Below are 19520 nucleotides of genomic sequence, written 5' to 3' on the forward strand. Positions count from 1 at the left end.
GTAGATTATGCTGCCAATTATTATACGCTTTAAAAACCAAAAGATTTTAGTTGCAATTCTGAATTCATTTTACACTACATTATCAATAATTTCCGAATATATATTATTATAGTATGTTCGATCCAGATTCAGTTTCTATTCTATCCAACAAATATATATCTACAAAGAACTCCCCCATCCACTGTGATGATTTCACAATCCTCTAAATATGCCACACAATATCTTTCGTTAGGTAGAAGCTATCACAGAAACAGACATAATCGCTTTTCCGTCTTCGATTGTTTTTATTGAGACTTTTGCATGAATTGCGACACACTTTGGAATTTGCTGGGTACGAGCAATTTCGTTCAATTTCATGCGCAGCATAAACAAATAATCAATAAACATAAGCAGAGCGGTACAAGAAACGCTGAGTGAAGTGAAAATGTTTGGCTTTTGGAATTACTTCGACCTTCGGCCAAACAAACGGGAACTGTTTTAAATTGATTTTCTGTAATGCGTCGGCAAGCGTCGACAGGGCTAAATGTTTACTTTTATTTACGAGTGGCACTAAACAAGAAATCAAACAATACGCTTCATTGTGCCAAGCGCTTTTCATTGCCAATAAATTTGTTGTGGAAAAATTGTAATAAGTGATCCACTGCTGGGGACTTGTATACGAATATACGTATACTACAAGTATTCTGAGCCGCACGCTAATTAGTGACACTAAATGTCAATGGCATTCAATCAACACGTTTCCGAATTCAGACTTTGTGCCATTGATATATATTTTGCGACTTGGCCATTGATTTTAGGCCTCAGACATGGGTTTTGTGAGCTGCTCGCTTATATTACTTTTAATTTTTATTTTGGGTTTTTTCTCTTTTATGGCTATATTTATGGCACGCGAAAACGACATGCAAGACAGCAGCAACCACTTGAACAAATAAAAATTAAGCCGCATTTTAATTGAACAAGAAATAATAAAAAAGAACAGTAACAATATTCTTGTCTTAATGAATATACCCATTTATTTAAAACTGTCATTTCTCTTTGCTTTTTTTTTAATTCATTAGGTGCTGACAAATTGTCAATTGGTGTTTTTTTCAATTCAAATTATAAATTGTATTTAAATGACAGTTTTAAATAAAGCGAGAAACAATTGCGGAAATTGTCAAGCAATTTGCAAAGCCGCTGTTAATGTTAAAGCACTGTTAAGCGCAATGTTAACTAACAGAGTTCATTAGACTTGCTCTATGCTGCGGGCGTTTCGATTAAACGAAGCGCTGAATGTGGAAATTCATTAAAATGTTATCAAATTTGCTAAACACACCGCTGACTTAGTTGTTGTTGTTGCCGTTGCTGCGGCCTCAAACAATCAATCAAGCAAATCAAAGGCAGCGCCAAAGGAGGGCTTTATTCTACTTGTATGCCCACGAGTATACGAATATAGCATAGCCGTGGATGTGCGTGTATTTGTTTATGGTAATTAGATAAAGTCATAAAAACGTATCCAAAAACACAGCCAGATCACGTCCGCCCTGCTGCGTGCCACCTCACATTCGAAACAGTTCTAATGCGTTCGCCACAACACAAAAAGAATAAAAATACAAATAAATAAATAAAATAAAATGAAATCAACTGGACAACATTCTATGTCGATGGCGTGCGTCGCTGTCTAGAGTTTGGAGAGCAGGCAGACATGTGTCATTTGTTAACGTGTGGGTCTCACAATTGCGCAGAAGCATGCATTTAAATGTCTATGGTCATTGACCATTCAAACGGTAATGCAATCGTCAACACGTAAAGCTCAATTATCGGCACTGCTACGAGTACTCTAGAACCCTTCTCAACGTCATCAGGCCAACCCACATATGTTTGCTAGCTGCTGCCACAATGAACAATGAACAGTAAACTGTAAACGTGCCGGTCCCGGCAACAGGTTGAAATGTCACAGAACGAACAAAGAAAAAACACAAATGACGGGATAGCAAAAACAAAAAATAGACCTACTACCTACATATTCGTATACTATATAGTATTCTAAATAATTGCTCGAAAAACTTTCCCAACTAATACTTATATACTTATCTGAAAGTGAACGGAACGTTGCTCGTTACTCATCAAACGTACAGGCAGCCAACCATCAAGTAAAATTCTACAACAATTTGCATAAAAGCCCAACAACAGCAACAACAACAGCAAGCAGAGCAAAAAGCATTGGAATGTACTAGCGATATATGTAGTTGTTAAAACAAAAAGCCAAATGAAGCTAAATGGGTGCAACGACAAGCAAGACAAGAAAATTACAGCTACATACTACAGTTCACAATTGCTAGATAAAGCTGCGGGTCTGGCTGGGTCTGGCTGGGTCTGGCTAGGTCTTACTTGGGACAGAGGCACAAATGAAAGTTCAAGTTGGGTACACAAAGCACCGCAAAAGTTAAACAAATGTGTCTTCAAGTGTAGAACATAGCGATAAAGAAAAACAAAATACATGGCTGCAGAGCTCTACAAGAACAAAGGCCACAACAGCAGGTGCTGGTACTTACGAGTAGAGAGTCAGAAAGAAGCAACATTGCTGAGCTGGAGAGCATAATAAAATGTTGTAAATGTGGGCGCATTGCCTCAGAACTACTCGTAAGAAATAAGAAAAAAGCAAAGTTGCACAATTGGCACAGATGTGGGTATCTTGCAACTTTACAGCTCGCTGGCTAGCTCTGAGCAAACGGATATGCCGCAACAAATATTGAAATAGCGACAAGGTCAGGGCTGAGCGAGAACTTGAGCAGCATTTGAACAAATGTGTCATTAGTAGAAAAAATTAATGAATTAATAATTTACTCTAAATGCTCCAGTAACCTCCATTCTGCGCTTCCTTTAGCGCAACTTCCTCTTCGAAAGCCTACGGTATCTTCACTTTTGTTAGCAAAACAAAAAAGTTTCATCAATTGCACGCGTCGCAAATCATTAAGGCAGACAGGCAGATGCAACAACAACAACCAAATACAAATTTCACAAATTAATTTTTATAACACGAAAATTTCTCGCACGATACATAAAGCATAAAACATAAAGCTGAAGCGAGCCAACCACACGCCGTCCGATGTATCGCAATTAATAATTATAAGCTGAAAAATGCTTAAAGGTAAATAAGTTGCCCCTTTGCCCGTCTGTCTGTCTCTCTGTATGCGGGCTTCCTGCTTCTTGTGGTTGTTGTTGTTGTTATTGCCGGCTACTGTTAATAGCAGATACAAAAAAATCAATCGGTGGGCCGGTCATGCGCACAAGTGCCACTGTAGTAGTTGGGCTTTCAATTTTGTCTTCTCTTCTGCACGAAAATTACTTTGACACAAAAAAAACCCAAAAAAAAATAATTTTTTGTGGGTCACGCTCGTCATGACTGCGCAGTCGCGCCAACACAAACCCAGGCATACATATAGCGTATATATAGTTGTATATGTACATGCAGACTGAAAATGAAAACTACCCAGCTGATAAAAATCTAAACATGCGCCACACTGCGACTGTGAAACAAAAATAAGCGAAAAGCCCAAATTAAACTCGGGGCAGCACTTGGCCAACTGGGTTTCCCGGCTCTAATTTGTTTACAAAATGCACTGCAATCTAAATGTAATTCGATTAACATTCGTATATATAAGCCAAGTCGTTTTATTTATTTATACATATCCAGCGCTTCTGTTTTGGCCACACAATTTCTTGGCTAATTTGCATGGTATGGCGTGTACGAATACTGCTAAGTACGAGTATATTCAGTTTCTTATTTTATTTCTTTCTTAATGATAATGAGCCATTGAACTTTGCGTTGGGCGCAAAACATTTTAATAGGCGTGGCACGGTGATCAGCCAATGAACTTTTTCAGCTTCTCAGATACGTGCGTGCCATTAATCCGTATACGAGTATTTAAATATGCATATTGTATCTGTTGGTCAGTTGACAAAATTCGAACGCTTAACAAGTCGTTTGCATATATTTTGGACATAAATTGTTATGAGACATGTTCTTATTTCATGGGTGAAACGTTTTGGCCACGCTTGTTGCGTAATTCTTGAATGTGTGATTCTTCTTTATATTTGGAACTCTTTATTTCTCGAGTACTATATGAGCTGCATGCATTTTAAATTGGTTTTACGTGCTCTGATCGCACAAATAACCCATGCGGTGGTTCTGAGTGAGCTCGATGTGTGAAACAGTTTACCATAAAAGCCTTAGCCATACCGTTAACAAATTCAATCTTCTGCGCAGAAGTTTAATTGACAACACCCACAACGAAGCTATGAGGTTCTTGCTCTTTGAAAGTACAGTGGACATCATCGGAGGACGATACTGTCAAACACAATCCAAGCTTTTGAGCATACTAGGAGCTCGTACAAAGCAAGTCTGACAGTTTATTAAATATCTTTTTTCCCTAACTTTAAGAAATATCCGACTTGGCTATTAAAATATGCTGGAGAACTTGGTTTTACAAATAAAGGAATTGAAAGTCTGAGGCATAAAATTGGACATAGGTTCGTGCAACCTGACAATTAAGGTTGTAATTGTAATCGATTTGTAATACGCTTGGGTAGGATTAGGTAAGGTTGAAGTCTCGTTAGCGCGACATTAATTATTAATATCGTGCTATTAGTTGTTCAAAATTCCACCTCCCACACTTGTAAGTACATTGTCAATGTTTATAAGTCAGCAAAAACTCGCAATGATCAACTTGTTAACAACGAAAGGCATTTTTTCTGAAATAAAATTTCGAACTACCACTGCAAATTAGAAAAGTATGTCTTTAAATCAAGCCAATGATTTTAATTAAGAAAATGTTCTTAAACCTAAAAATTATTTCACTTTGCAATATTAAAAGAACAATATTAGTCTCTTAATGGAAACTAAACCTTTTTAATTTCAAGTGTTTATTATTTGTACATAAATTAAATATTTCAATATGTATTCATTTTTATTATATCTTTGCAACTAATCATAACTTTCTCGTTCCTTCATTCAACATGACTACCTTATTTTCCATTTAGGCTTTTCTTCGTCATATTGAAAACGCTATGCCTATAGCCTCATCAATTAAAAGTCTTAACAAGACTATTAGTCTTTGTGCATCTTGATAGCAGCCAGAACGATTACAGCTGAAGAACACAATTTGTTGAACATTCCCACTGTTTGTCTCAAATGGTTTCCACTGCGTGTGTGCAGTTAATGGTCATAACCATTACGACAAACATAAAGCGCGTAAAACTTAAAAAGCAATTTCGGTTTATATTGCTGGTCTTTCCAATTCGGTTGTCTGGGCCCTTTTAGAACTTAATTGATTTCGTGTTTGACACCAAAAAGCAGTTTTATCGCCCAGAGTACATCTGATCGGGCCGTGGAAGCCAAGTTAGCTGGCGTGGGAACATGACAGCAATCGCCATTAAAAGGCAAATCATAAGCACTCGGGTTTTGATTTGGATTTGATTTCATTTCGCTTCATTTATTTCGAAATTGAAGTTGTTTCATTTAATAGGCAAGTGCGCGACAGTTTGAAAGTCATAAAATGTGCGTCGAACTAAAGACTCGAGCATTTTAAACTCGACTTCTCTGCGGCTGTTGCGCTGCATGCATAAATATTGTGCATTATGCATATTAAATACTTTCACTTTCATTTCATGAACATTTCTATTGGGGCAGCGGTACGATTGTGGCATTAACGAACAATGCCCAGCCACAAAGTTACAAATGTTAGTGGCAAGAAAGCGTCAAGCAAATGCGTCAATGGAAGTGTTAAACATCTTAAACTTAGGCCATAACTGACAATTGATTTGGCAAACAAAATAATTCACTATACAGTATGCGTTTGCTTTGTAAATTTTCTTCGCTAATACTAAATAGGGTATTCTTCTGCAATTCTTAAAATTATAATTCTGTAATGTTGATTACAATTGATGGAATAGCATGCCTCAAGGCTGATGGGAACTATAATTATAATGCGTTTTTTTAAGTCATTAGACATCAACGACAATAAATGCTAAGATGAAGCTATAATCGCTATCTTCTAGCTAACTCACGGAAAATTTAAGTATATACATTAAATTTACAGCCATTCTTCTCTTAAACTGATATGCCAACTGCAGTTTTCTGTAGTCGGACATAGGCTGGAATTTAAAGAATTATAAGAACATCTGTTATGGTTTAAAAAGCAAAAAAAAAAAGAAATGAAAGAGGAGCATTTAAAAATATTTTGAAAATATATAAAGCATTTTACAAATCTTAAACTTTCTTGCGGATTTCCTAAAATAAATCCATAGTAATATATATAAATACTGAATAGTTTTCTGTGTTATTTATTATCATTTGTTCAAGTGTTACTTGCAAATTAAATATCCTTATGATGTGTGAATATTTCATATAAAAATTATTTGTATGGATTTTCGAAGTCTCACGAAAAGCTCCTGAATCTGATTTGAATGTGAAATGCTTTGTATGTTTTACCCCAGAGGTGAAGCCATAGTTGCCACGCATAGACAATAAATAGACGCGTTGAGTCTGGGCGTGAAAGCAAGTCATAAAACGAAAGCTGAGCACAGATATAAAACATAAAGTTTTTTGACGCCGGCGCCCGTTAACGAGCTCCAACTTCCACTCTTTGCCGCACAACATTGAAGTTGCAGCTGCATTGGCAGTCGCCCTTGTTGTTTCTAATCAACATGCGTTTGTTAGATCTATTGGATCTGTTGGATCTTTGATTAGCACTCGCTCGCAACTCATTTGCTTAGCAATTGCGTGGTTGTCGTCGATGGGAAAGTCATATGAAAATGAAAGTGAATGAAAAGAAGAATATGTAAAAAAATCATGTACATGATTCAACAATTAAAATCCATTTATACTTTATATCTTTTGCTTGCCATTGAGAATACTTGGCGGCTACACAATGAGAAATTTTCATCAAAATGGTTACGAGTATGTCTTTGCTGAAGGAGAGATAATTTTGCAAATATCAAAGTGATATTTTTATTTAACAATACAATTTTTTTATATTAATTTTATATTTTTGCAATTCCAAGGATGCAGTCTTCTTCATATGTTTGTTTCTAATCAAAGTATTCAGTCCGCTCAGTCAGTTCAAGCTGATAAGACATAAAACAAACTTAAATAAAATGAATACTTGTTCATGAAGATACAATATTAAAAGTTTCAAACACAGTGAATTTTAATCTTAAGCCAATTAAATGAGTTTTTGATACAAAAGAAAAGATTTTACTATCAGTTTTATATTATTTTGTTCACCAAATATCTAGTATTTTAGTGATATTGGTTGTTTTTTCTCTGTGTAGCTGCTCATGGTCAAAACGGTCAAGTGACCCAATCCGGTACGGCTCGTACCAGCCCGTTGCGTTACGTTTCATTCCGTTCCGCTCCGATCCTCTCTATTCGATTGTCAACATGTTGATGACGCGCATTTAGTGCTTGTCGTCTGCCTTGTGCTCAATCACAATCAGACAATCGGACAATCATACAATCACTCACACATTATTATTTTACAAGCATCTGAGCACATAACTTAATTAAAGCTCACTACGAGCTTGCGTTAAGTCACGTTAATAACTAATAAATGGCCAGATGATTGGCCCAGTGTCTAGACAAAGTCGTCAATAGTCAGTCAGCAGTCTGTCGTCGTCGTCGTCGCCATGCATTTAGCTTTTAGCTGCCTTTTTTTTTGTCCCTGCCAGTTGATTGATTCCCACAATGCAAATGAAATGCAATCAGGCAGGCCGGCCGTCGGGCTGGCAAATGCTTTTGTTTTCTTTTGCATACGCAAATAAGCGAAGTGCATGCAAGCCCCACAAGAGTGCCTGCCTCCTGCCTGCCTGCCTGCCTGCCTCACACACAATTCAAAGTGTGGCGGGATCATATGCCACGGTCGTACGATCGTTTCTTAGGCCACGTTCGTCGATTTGTTGTTGCTGTTGCTGTTGCTGCTGTTGCGGATTTTGCTTTCGTTTCAATGCGGCCACGTAGGCACAACCGTCCGGCTCAAGGCCGTCGCTTGGATCGACGTTGCGTTGTCATTGCACCAGCATGTTGCTGTTGTTGTTGTTGTTTTTGTTGCAATTGTAAAAGTACATATGCGCACTGCATACAATAAAACAAAGTAAAAAGCGCTAACTAAGCAACGCTTATTGACTGTTGCCGCTGTTGTTGTTCTTCTTCTGATCGCATGACGAATTACCAACGACAGCGAAAACAAAGAAAAGTGCCCGACCGATCGATCAGTCCAAGCTCAGATGTAAACTTCTTTCAGACCCCAAAAGCCGAAGTCGAAGCCCAAGCCCAAGCTAAATAAAAGTCAGACCGCAAATATGCGCAGCTCATCCTTTCTTTGTCTTCACTGACATGCTTGCATCACGTTCTTTTGGGAAAACAACAAACAATTGCATTGCAACGAACAACCACAGCAACCGCCGTATTTTCAATTTGCACACCAAAAGCATCCCTCCTCGCCCCCCCTTTCCAGCTCTCCAGCATTATTAGAATGCATTGCTGCAGTTCGTCAGACCAGTCGTAGCTTGCAATTTGCAATTTGTTGGAGATGTTTTTATGCCCAAATGCGGCATGCGGCCACAAATGGGCGTGCAATCATTGGGGCTTTTGCTTTTCAATTTGCAATCGCTACGCTGCGCAAATGAAATGCAAAGCTAACCAAATAATGGTATCCAGACAAAGGGCTAAAATAGGTTGGGCTCCAGACTACCAATAAATTTGGCCAAGGCAGACAACCGTTCCTGGGTTTTTCCTCTTTTTGTTTTTCTTAAAATTTATTTTGGGGCCACCAAATGAGTCTAAATCAGATGCTGCGGCCGCCACTATGACAGTTCCACCAAAAAAACAACATTAATAAAAGCCAATATGTCAGGCAGACCAACTAATTTGTGCTCTAACCAGCCCAGTCGGGAATTTGTGTAAATGGAACGGCGCCATTTGGCTTGACAATCGCCATCAGACGACGCGTCGTCCTCATCTTCGCTGCTGCATGTCTCTTTTATATATTGTGCAGCAGAATTATGCCACTTATTTTTAGAAACGCCGACGTGCTCTTCTCATGGTGTCAGCAGCACATGTGATTAGTGGGACAGTGCTAAATTTTAGTGATCTATGCGTTTAAGTTTCCCAATGAATGCGTTAAGTCTCTGCCTAGTATAACTTACAATCTTCCTCATTACAAACTATTTGCCAAATGAAACGGTTTTAGGCAAATACTCGTATATCTAACTGAAGCTTACTGGAGTCATCAATATAATATATATTTAGAATGGTAGAAACTGAGTATTGAATGTTTTTGATACAGCTTTAATATTTCCCTAAATACAGGCGTTCATACGGTCGAGCAAACAATGGTACAGAGTATTTACTTTTCTCGTCTACATTTCATATAATTCAATAGACTTTCCAAACCAACTAACCTGCCCTTTTATTTTAACAGCGTTACAGTTTCAGTTTTAGTTAAAAACAAGAGAGAACGCTACAGTCGAGCAAGCCCGACAGTGTAATACCCTGTACCCAGGTAAACTTCCGTCACTGAGTTATATGCGCCCATAGCAGCAGCAAAAAGAGGAAGAAGAAGAGCGAACTTGTTGCTGGAGTTTGTGGGGGTTGTACTGGCGAGAATTTGTTTCGCTAATAACTTTTCTTAGAATTTATCGAATTGAATAAATTTTGAACAACAGTAGACAATTATATATAAATTATGTGTGCAAAGTTTGGTAATAAAATAAACTCGTCCTTTCTCGGACCTTGGAGAATCTGGATGCCAACTTTGGTTATTCTAGCTTTTATAGTTTCTGAGATCCTCGCGTTCATCCAGACGGACAGACGGACGGACGGACGGACATGTCTAGATCGATTTCTCTCGTCATGCTGATTCAGAATATATATACTTTATGGGGTCGGAGATGCTTCCTTCTGCATGTTACATACTGTGCAAAAACCTAATATACCCTTTTTACCCTACGGGTACAGGGTATAATAAATTGTAAATTGAAATATGCTTTGATAAAATACAGATAATCAGACGGGTGAACAATTAAAGGTACATCAAACGACTTGTCTGCAGAATATATTTTTGAAAGCATTAGTAAGATAAGCCTTAGTCTTCAAATAGCCTGCTTAACAAGAATGGTGACTAGTTTCAATACTTTACGAATGACAGACGTTCGGACAGACAATCAAACAAACAGTTGAGATAAACGAACTGGCAAAAAGCCTCCTTTTCATTATCCTGTTTACGAATTTACAACCTTGCGGATCTTAGCACGCTTTCGTTATGATGATACATGAAGAAACATTTTTAAAATCCTGTGCCCCTTTAGTTGCAGAAGTGTTAAGAAGAAGACCAAGAATTTGTGCTGTAACGCCTTTAAATTCCAAAGGCAAAACTTGGAAAAGCTTTTTCAATGCCTCAGCTGCTGGTGGTAGGATCCCACCTGCCGATGACAAATCAACATCAGAGACACACTCACTGCTTTGGTACTCAGGCGCTCGAACAATTTTTGTTTGCTTGCAAAATTTCTTTGGACGAGCAGCAGTTTTGCGAATGGTGGCCAATCATTTCGTGTTGGTTGGTCGCCCGCCTTGTTTGTAGTACGCTTTCGCCTCGGAATCGGCGCGAACTACACTTTGTTGAATGAAAAGCGCCGCCATCATCGTTCTTGTCGTATTTTTATTTATTTGATGTGATTTATTTTTAGCGCATTTTGACGCCTGAATCGGACGCGTGTGTGCTTTTATCTCGTACCGTTTTGGGTCACATAAGGCTCTGACACTGACTCTGACAACGCCAACGATGGCGCATTGGTTTCCTTGGTTCAGGTAAAAGATCCGATTGTGCTTATCGCCATAATAAGCTGTTTGGTCAAACAGGCATAACAAATGGCCAATGTCTAGACATTCAAACATATTACTATGCAAAATTATTTAAATATGTGTATATGGGCTGACGTCATTGACTTTGCTGTCGCTATTTAATGTGAAAAGCGCAGACGCCGTTAAGCAATTTGGGCCAAATTGAAAAAATATATACATAAGTATGTAGTTGTATGCAAGTAGTTGCGGCGAATCGTCTGTCTCGTTTATTTTCTGACTGGCTGACTAGCTGACGGGCGGACTGACTTCCTTGCCAATAAGCATGCCATATATAAAGCGTTTAATTGCAGCGCCAACTTCGGCAATGCAACCACAGTAACAACAACAGCAACAACAACAACCTTGAAAACGCAACCGCCGCCGCCGCCATCAAAGTTAAATCTTGATCTCGTTTTTGGTATATAATTGCGCTTTTTTTTTTGTTGTTGTACGTTGCCTCGTTGTTGCTGTTTATTTTTATATAAATACGTAGCTTGGCACAGACTCTTGCTCTTGGCATTGCGCCGACTTCACAGTTCGGTAGGCAGCGCAAAATATTTTCAAAATTGTTGCACGCGATCGCAAAATAAAATCAAAATGTTTTCCATTTTTACCAATTTTGACAATCGACGACAGTGGCATCCCGCATCGCTTCCTGTCCAAAACTTTTGGGCAGCCACTGCCACAGCCAAGCCCCAACAAGTGCATATCCATGCCGATGTTGCTGTTGTTGAATGTTATTTCGTTTTATCATCATTATTATTATTATTGTTATTATTGTCGATGTTGTTGTTGCTGCTGCTGCTGCTGCTGCTGCTGCTGCTGAGATTGCTGTTGATGCTTCGAGTTCGTTGTCCACATAAAAATTGTTTTGACTCAGCCATCAAATACAATATTTAGCGACTGCACGTAGGGCCCTCAACGGGTACGGTGGCTCAGCAAGCGGCTCAGCGATTCAGTGGCTCGCTCGAATGTCATGGCTGTGGTGGCGGCGGCAAAAACATTTTCACGCTTTGCTTCCCGCCAGTCGTTGCTTTGGATATATGTCTGTATGTTTATGGTATTTCTCTTCAAACCAAACAATAATGATAAGTTTTGCCGCACAATGCTCATGGCCCAGGGAGTGTGAGAGTTGTGCAAACAAACCATAAAGACTATCAACCAAATGCAGTGCTGTGCCAAACAACAAACGCCCACCATCAGGTCCAATCTAGCCAGGTCCACCAGCTATGCTTATCGAAAGAGATGTGCAAAATAGTTTGTAATTGTGACTTGCAATGCCCCGACTAGTGGCAAGATTCACATCTAATTCACGAGATCGCAAAAGAAACCCCAAAAGAGTTTTTTTTGATATAGAAAACTTTTGCCATTTGCTTAAAAAATTATGATTTTATTTGAAATATAATAATGAAATCAAAAAGCTGATAAATTGCACAGCTTTTGTGGTTTTACATGAAGGACATTCTGCTTAAACCATGTTTTGTATTGTTTCCAATTTTATTGACTTTTTACAAATTTGAAGAAGAAATAAATATATAGTATTAAGAAGCGGATTGTCATAATCCCAAGACATTGCTTGACTTTCTTCTAATTTAAAAAAAAATTTTGAAAAAAGAAATAAAGTAAATACGTGTGGATAGATTGATTAAAGAATACAGTCTCTTATCCGGTAGCCTTTGGCGGCCATTAAGCATCACTTCAAAGATAGTAAATGATTTAGTGAATTCTTACAAAAATCGCTGATTATGGTTGATTCTAGGTAAATTCAGAACTTTATGCAATCAGATATAAAATAAAATTGGCTTAAAATTAAAACTAATCGCTGAATTTAAACAATTAAAGACGAAGTAGAATTATTACATAATTTACTTTGAACTTGAAAACAAAAGAAATTTCTTAAAGTAATATACAGCTTGTTTTTTAAAGAAAAACATTTACGAATTTTTTAACTTTTTGCATACACTTAAAATAACAGTTAAATTAAATCTGCACTTTAATTAGCTAACATATATGTACTGTCTTACTAAAACCTTAAAGTCACAGTTGACGGTTTTAGTTCCTTTTTTGCTACATTTAAGTCGCAGTATTGCCTCTCTCGGGTTCCCATCATTGATGTGCACATCGATGGTAATTTAAGCGGCATCTCAGCTGCGACAGCGACGTCATTACTTTGTATCTTTTATCAATAAACCGTTAATTATCAAGCCCGTTGCCATGTGTAAGAAAGCTGCACTTTTGGCATAATGAAGCGGCGCGCAACAAACTACGACGATGGGATGATAATGATGATGGCGGTATTGTATCTTAAGCTGGGTAGCGAAAACAATACGCGGATGTGTTTTTGACTTGCCCGCACAAACATTCACACACACACACACACACATGCATATGTATATAGATAGACACAAATCTACAACTAGGAGTGGCACTCATCACCAGGCAGGCCAGATAGATAGACAAGGCAGACAATGCGATAGATAGATAGACGGACAGATGGACAAACAATCGCATGGGGCATTGCCAGCTACGCTCGCTATGGATCTATTTGTGTGTGTGTATGAATTGTCCAAGGTTTTGTAAACACCAAAAAGTTCAAGCTGTCGGCTTACAAGCGCTCCATCCGATTCATTTGCCCGACCCCAGTCTCAGCCCCGGGCCCAGGCTGGCGTGGGTGTGGGTGTTCCGCTCCACAAACCCTAACGTTATTTCATTTTTAGTGGCGCTTTATTGGGTAGAAAACTGCGACGTTTGCTAACCGCAAATAATAAAATCGCTGCCTTTTGTTATTCTTGGTGGGCAAAAATATGTACAAGTACATATATACTTTATTTTTGTTTTTGCTTGTTTTACGCTCGTTAATTGGGCGCGTTGTTCTTGACTTGACTTCTGCGCCACTCTTGACTTTTTTGATCAACTATCGTACAACCATTTAATGCTCCCATGCGGCCATCTCGCTGAACTTGTCTGCGCCTTGGCCTTGCCTGCAGTTCGTTCTATTCGTGACGTCATCTGCACTTACGGCCGAGTAATAAAATGATACCAAAGTCATGATTTCCAATCGTTTGTACAGAGAGAATATGGATACCATATGTTTCAAGCCAGTTTTTATGTCCTGTACTCGAACAGTGGGAAATTTCATTTGCTAAAAGAAAATTAGTTGCGTTTTTAGAATGGTAATCGAACAAGTACAATATTGATGTCCACTTTATAATTTTTTGCACTATACTATATATGGAGCAAATTAATATCAAAATGTTTCAAACATTAACAAATAATAGAATCCCTGTTTTTTATTGTATATGTATTTTTTATTAAAATATATCAAATAAATGCTTGAATAAGCAGCGATTTTATAAGGCATATTTTAAACAGTTATGGGATATCTGTCATACATCAATATTGGCTACAAACTACCTTTTCATAGATATTTGTTGCAAAAATTAAATGAAACATCTGTATAAAATCATTATTCAATTTCAAAATTGGATATTTATTGTCGTAATTCCCCACCGCATTTATAATTGAGTCTAATATCTCTCTTTTGGAATACAATTATTTTGTATCAGTGTATCTTTGGGTTTTTTTTTTATTGTGTCGTGTCGTCGTCGTCGCCGTTGTCAGGCACTTTGGCTTATTTCTATTTGTTTTGCTTGGTAAGCGCGTGACATAGAAAACAATTGGAGTGTGTGTGCTGCTAGCTACCCCAACTATAAAACGAAGTCAGTCCAATTTATTGGCATAAGCAACACATCACCAGTGGCAACAGCAACAGAAACAGAAACAATAACAATTTATGATAATGCTTGGCATCAGAAATCGATCAATGTGCGCCCCAAGTTCTAAGCAGTCAAAGGCAACGATCGGTTTGTTATGGCAACACACAAGAGCCGAACCGTGAGAATTTGTTCACCACACTTTGGTGTTTTAACTTGATTTTATTTTTTATACGTTCTCTTCACACTACAGGCAGCATAAAAAAATTAGCATAAATAATTGCAAGCTGATGCAAATTTTTGATACGATTTTAGTGTTTCACATTAATTACGCTAAGTTAGTTGTATTGGAATGCTGGAGCTCTTATTTGAGCAGAAACTATAGAACAAATAGCCTTGAAGCAAGTGCCTTTGATTTGTTTATTAAATTCAACTTTAAGAGCGGTAGCTTTGTACGTATGTGCGAGCACAATATTCAATACAAGTATAGGATGTATACTTCGTGTAGGCTTCGCTGCTGATCTTTGAATTGCCACGCCTTGCTGCGTATTTCCCAGTGCAGCTCAAACTGTTAGCCACTGTGGGCGACGAACGAAGTTGTTAACAACAATGCAGCCCGTTGTTGCACTTTTTGTTGTACAAAACATTAATATGCCAAAGGTCATGCCAATGACTAAAAACCGACTGTGGAGCTACTGCCAATGGGTAATAAAAACAAAATTAAAAATGAAAATAAAAATAAAAATACTGCCCGGCAGCGACGACATCGTTGGCAATTAACACAGCCACACATCTGCGACTGCAGACCATTCATCAATCCCTCACTTTCATTCGCAGAGCACACATATAAGTACTATATATACATACATACATATAGAAGTTGACATGACCATCGTCGATCATGCGATCAGATCCAGCAAATTGTTGTGATGAGTGTTGAAATGGACACATACATATACATACATACATATGTATGTGTGTACATGCATTTCATGTATGTATGTTTTGCCACCTCCCTTTTTGTGGAGTCTGTTGCTGAATATTTTGATGATGAGCTCATTTACAATTTAAATGCACATATACTATATACTTATGTATATAGGTACCTATGTGCATATATTCATTTTATTCAGAAATCGCATTGCTGCCCTTGCAGCCGATTGCAACTGCAGCTCTGTATACGACATAGAGTTTGCCGATGATATCACATAGCAAGTTTAACAGGTGTTTAGGGTGTGTTTCTCCAATTCTTTTATTCAGATAACACAATTCAACGACTGTTATCAATTAAGACACATAAACGCTAGATTATATTTAATAATCACCCGAGATTAATTGATAGCAAGTAGCCATATCTTATGAGTAATATTTGCCTTTCTTGATTGTTTTTAATAATTCTAATATTCTATGCTATGCTTTCCATAATAGTAGTTCGTGACAGTTCTTAAATGAATAATTTTTGATATTTCGGTAGCTTCGGCCAAATTAGTTCAGTCAGCTTAAACTTCATTTATGTAAATATCAAAGTTTTTCCGTATTATACAAGCTCTTTTAGGCCTTCAATGCAAATCATTATCATTTTTTTTTTTTTTTCAATTCATGTTTCTGTATATCATGGAATTTCTAAAAATGTATTTAATATGATGGCTGACATCAGATTTGTAGCTATTTTAGTTACCCTTTCCTACACCCGCACTCTCGCCACTTACATCCGGGTCGCATTTATAGAATATTTATTGCCGTAATAGAAAACAAACAATCGCATTAAGTGTGCTACTTTTCCTAGATTTAATCCGACATAAGTTTTTTGCGCGATCAAATTTCCCAGAAGCAGATTATTCTTGAATTCTTATTCCGGACACATTAGTGCAAATTGAAGTCTGCCTTTACATAAAACAACTTACCAAAAAAAATTGTAAAATTTCATTAATGATTATTATTTATTTTTTATTTACACGCGAATTGAATCATAGCTTTGTTTTCTTTGTTTCTCATTAGTTGGCCAGTCGGGCAAAACTTTTAGCACAAACTCTTTCCGCTTACGGCTCTTTTTCTTTCTTTTTTTCTTTTTGGCATTTCCATGCACTTGTTACTATCAGCAATTTTTGCACAAGCACTCGAAAACTGAAAGAAAAAAGCCGAAGCGCACAAATTACACGCTAAGCCCAAACAATGAGAAATCCGTATTCAGGGCAGTATAGAGCAGAGCAAAGTAAAGTAGAGTTGAGTTCAATCCGTCTGCACATCCGTCCGTATGTTAGCCACACTTCGGCATTCAGCAGCTGCTGCTTTTGTAATAGCGAAAACGCAAATGGCTAAAAGAGTTTGTCTCGCTGCCGTCGCCGTCGCCGCCGCCGCCTGAGTGGGCTAACAACTGGCGGACGTGTTGCGCATGCGCCGCTGGGCATTTCAGTTGGGTTTTTGTTTTATAATTTATATGCCAAGCGCAGAGAGTGAAAATGTCATTGGCAGATGTCGCGGATATTAGCAAGACATGCCATGATCGTCATTATACACAGACAAAAAAAAAAACAACCGACATATGTACATGCTTTTGTAGTGCATGTTCGGGGGCCTAAACAAAAGGCCCGCAGCAATCCGTAGATGCTGTTGTTGGTCTAGAAGGGGGGAGGGAGGCTAGGCTTGTTGGGCTTTATTCGCGCTAAACAGTCGGCTACATTTTATGACTTGGCGGTGCGTGTTGAATTTTTTTCTTTTGCTGTGGTTCAGTGCGCACATGTTCAGGCCACAGTTGGTTGCTGTTGCTGGTAGCTGCATCTTTTGTTCTGTCCAGTGCATGACAACAGCAACAACAACAACAACAACTACTACAATAACTTGTTGCTGGTTGTACTCTAGTTATAATTATTATGACTCGACCGTTTAGCTCACAAGTTAATTACCAGCCTGGGCCACAACTTTCGACACATTTCAATGACTGTGGGTTGGGCAACAGCGACAGCAACACCAACAACAGCAACGACAACAGCAATATGTTTGCAGAGGCAGATGCTTATTCTGTTGCAATGCCCAAGTCATCTATTTTGGGTTGAGCCCAAAGCGAAAAACGCCATTAAATCGATTTCACATTAAAAAATATTGCACAAGCTGCTGCCACTTTGTCCAGAATTAATGGATCATAATTATTGGTGAGCAGTAGCAGCAGCGGCAGCAACAACAACATTAGAAGAGAAAATACCAATCGGTATGTTTAGCCACTCAGGCTGTTGGCGGCTGACAGAGGGAGAACTTTTCTTTTTTCCCCTTTTTGTTGTTGTTGCTGCCACTTTTTGTTTTTTGTTTTGTTTTGATATTTCACTGTAATTTTCCGATGCGCAGAAAGAGAAATTTATGGCATAGTTTGATGATGTTGTTGTTGTTGTTGATATTGCTTCTGTTGCGGCATGTTGTAAAAAAAAAAGCCTAAATACCATCAGGCCCAGTGTCAGGCATTTGAAGGCTGCAGCCTGGCCGACAAGCCAAGGCAATGGATGCTGGCCAGGCAGACGCATTTTATGAGCGATTTGTTCTGGACAAGACTTGCTTACCAGCAACGGCCACAGCAACAGCCGAACCAACGACAACAACAGCAACAGCACTAACAAGTGCAATTTCATGCCTAAAGAAGAAAGCTGCTGCAATGCACCACTGACGGCCATCTGTTTGTTGACTTGTCGACGTCATTTTGCGGCAAGTGAAAATGTGTGCTTACATGCCGCCAACAACGCCACAACATAGCTCGATCCGGTTTTCAGTCAGTTCGGGGCTCTGACTTCAGACTGAGACACTGAGATGTTTATGTTTTCAACAACCGCAACAACAGCAAAAACAACAAGCACAACATCGTTTCTTTTAGTTTGTTTTCATTTTTTTCGGCACCAGGTCGTCGCTCAATGTTGAGTCGCTGCAAGATTGTAGAAATATGAAAAAAAAAAAAATGAAAAGATAAACGTGATTTTCATGCGTCGCCATCGTCATCATAGTCGGCATATTTAAATACAAAATACTTTTACTATCAACCAAAACTAGTCTCTTGGCAGCCAGCACTCGTTATATTGCGCTAGTCAAAAATTATAGTTTGACGGCCACTGACACATGCCGCATGCCACAGGGTGCACGAATTGCATACGCATGCGCAAATATTTCGCTTAAGTAAATCGCGAACTTTCTGAAAAAATTGAAATATAGAATTAGTTATTGCTAAATATTATGCATGTATTTCGCCATCTTAATATAAGATCTATAATGTTCCAATTTTGAGAAGAGATAGCAAAATATACAATGTGTGCTAACTAACTCCTCACTTCAATGCTATGACTTAAAGTCAGATTTAAAATGGCCATGTTCGCAACTAACTGGGATTTTTAAAAGCGACAACCGGGAAAAATACTTGGTTGAAGAGACACACATCAATTTTAAAAAACCTGACTTAAAAAACTCACTAAAATGAAATCAATATATTTTAACATATAAAATATTTTCTTTAAATGTATTACAAAGAATCTTATTATAATAACATATATGTACGAGTATATTCTTTTTATACAAGTGTTCTTTATGTCACCATAGAACGGAATTATGTAGTGGGTGGGCACCGCTCTATGTTAATTTGTATTATTATTAACCCAAAGTCTGCTAATAAGCTGCATGAATAACGGTTTTATGTCTAAATGCTTGTATACTTTACATATTTATGTATTGCGCAACATAAAACAATTTATCAAACAAAAAACAACTTATAATTTGCATCACAGAAGCAGCCCCCAACTTAATACACTAAAAATATGCGCTAATTGTCATTCAGGCAGTCAGTCAACCATTTCTCTTGGCTTTTATTTTGGATGCGCTCGGGTCTTTTTTTCATTTGGAAATAAAAGAAATTCCAAATCGCATTATTATAAATACTTATACAATATGAAAAGGTGGCT

The 19520-nt window shown here is 38.0% G+C and overlaps 1 protein-coding gene across 5 annotated transcripts in view; it reads left to right on the forward strand.

The window, feature by feature from the left end:
- LOC115633626 (protein Shroom) overlaps positions 1-19520 on the forward strand; it is a 60717-nt gene that overhangs the window by 36310 nt on the left and 4887 nt on the right. The window contains exon 1 of one of the 5 annotated variants that reach the window (XM_030531062.1): positions 10724-10846. The exons of the other annotated variants lie outside the window; for them this stretch is intronic. Coding sequence (XP_030386922.1) covers positions 10821-10846 — 26 coding nt within the window. The 5' untranslated portion in view covers positions 10724-10820. Of the gene's footprint in view, positions 1-10723; positions 10847-19520 lie in introns of those variants that run through there. 5 annotated transcript variants of the gene reach the window in all.

The sequence above is a fragment of the Scaptodrosophila lebanonensis genome, unplaced genomic scaffold (genome assembly GCF_003285725.1).
Source record: "Scaptodrosophila lebanonensis strain 11010-0011.00,11010-0021.00 unplaced genomic scaffold, SlebRS2 tig00000001-arrow-pilon, whole genome shotgun sequence".
NCBI classification, from domain to species: Eukaryota; Metazoa; Arthropoda; class Insecta; order Diptera; family Drosophilidae; genus Scaptodrosophila; species Scaptodrosophila lebanonensis.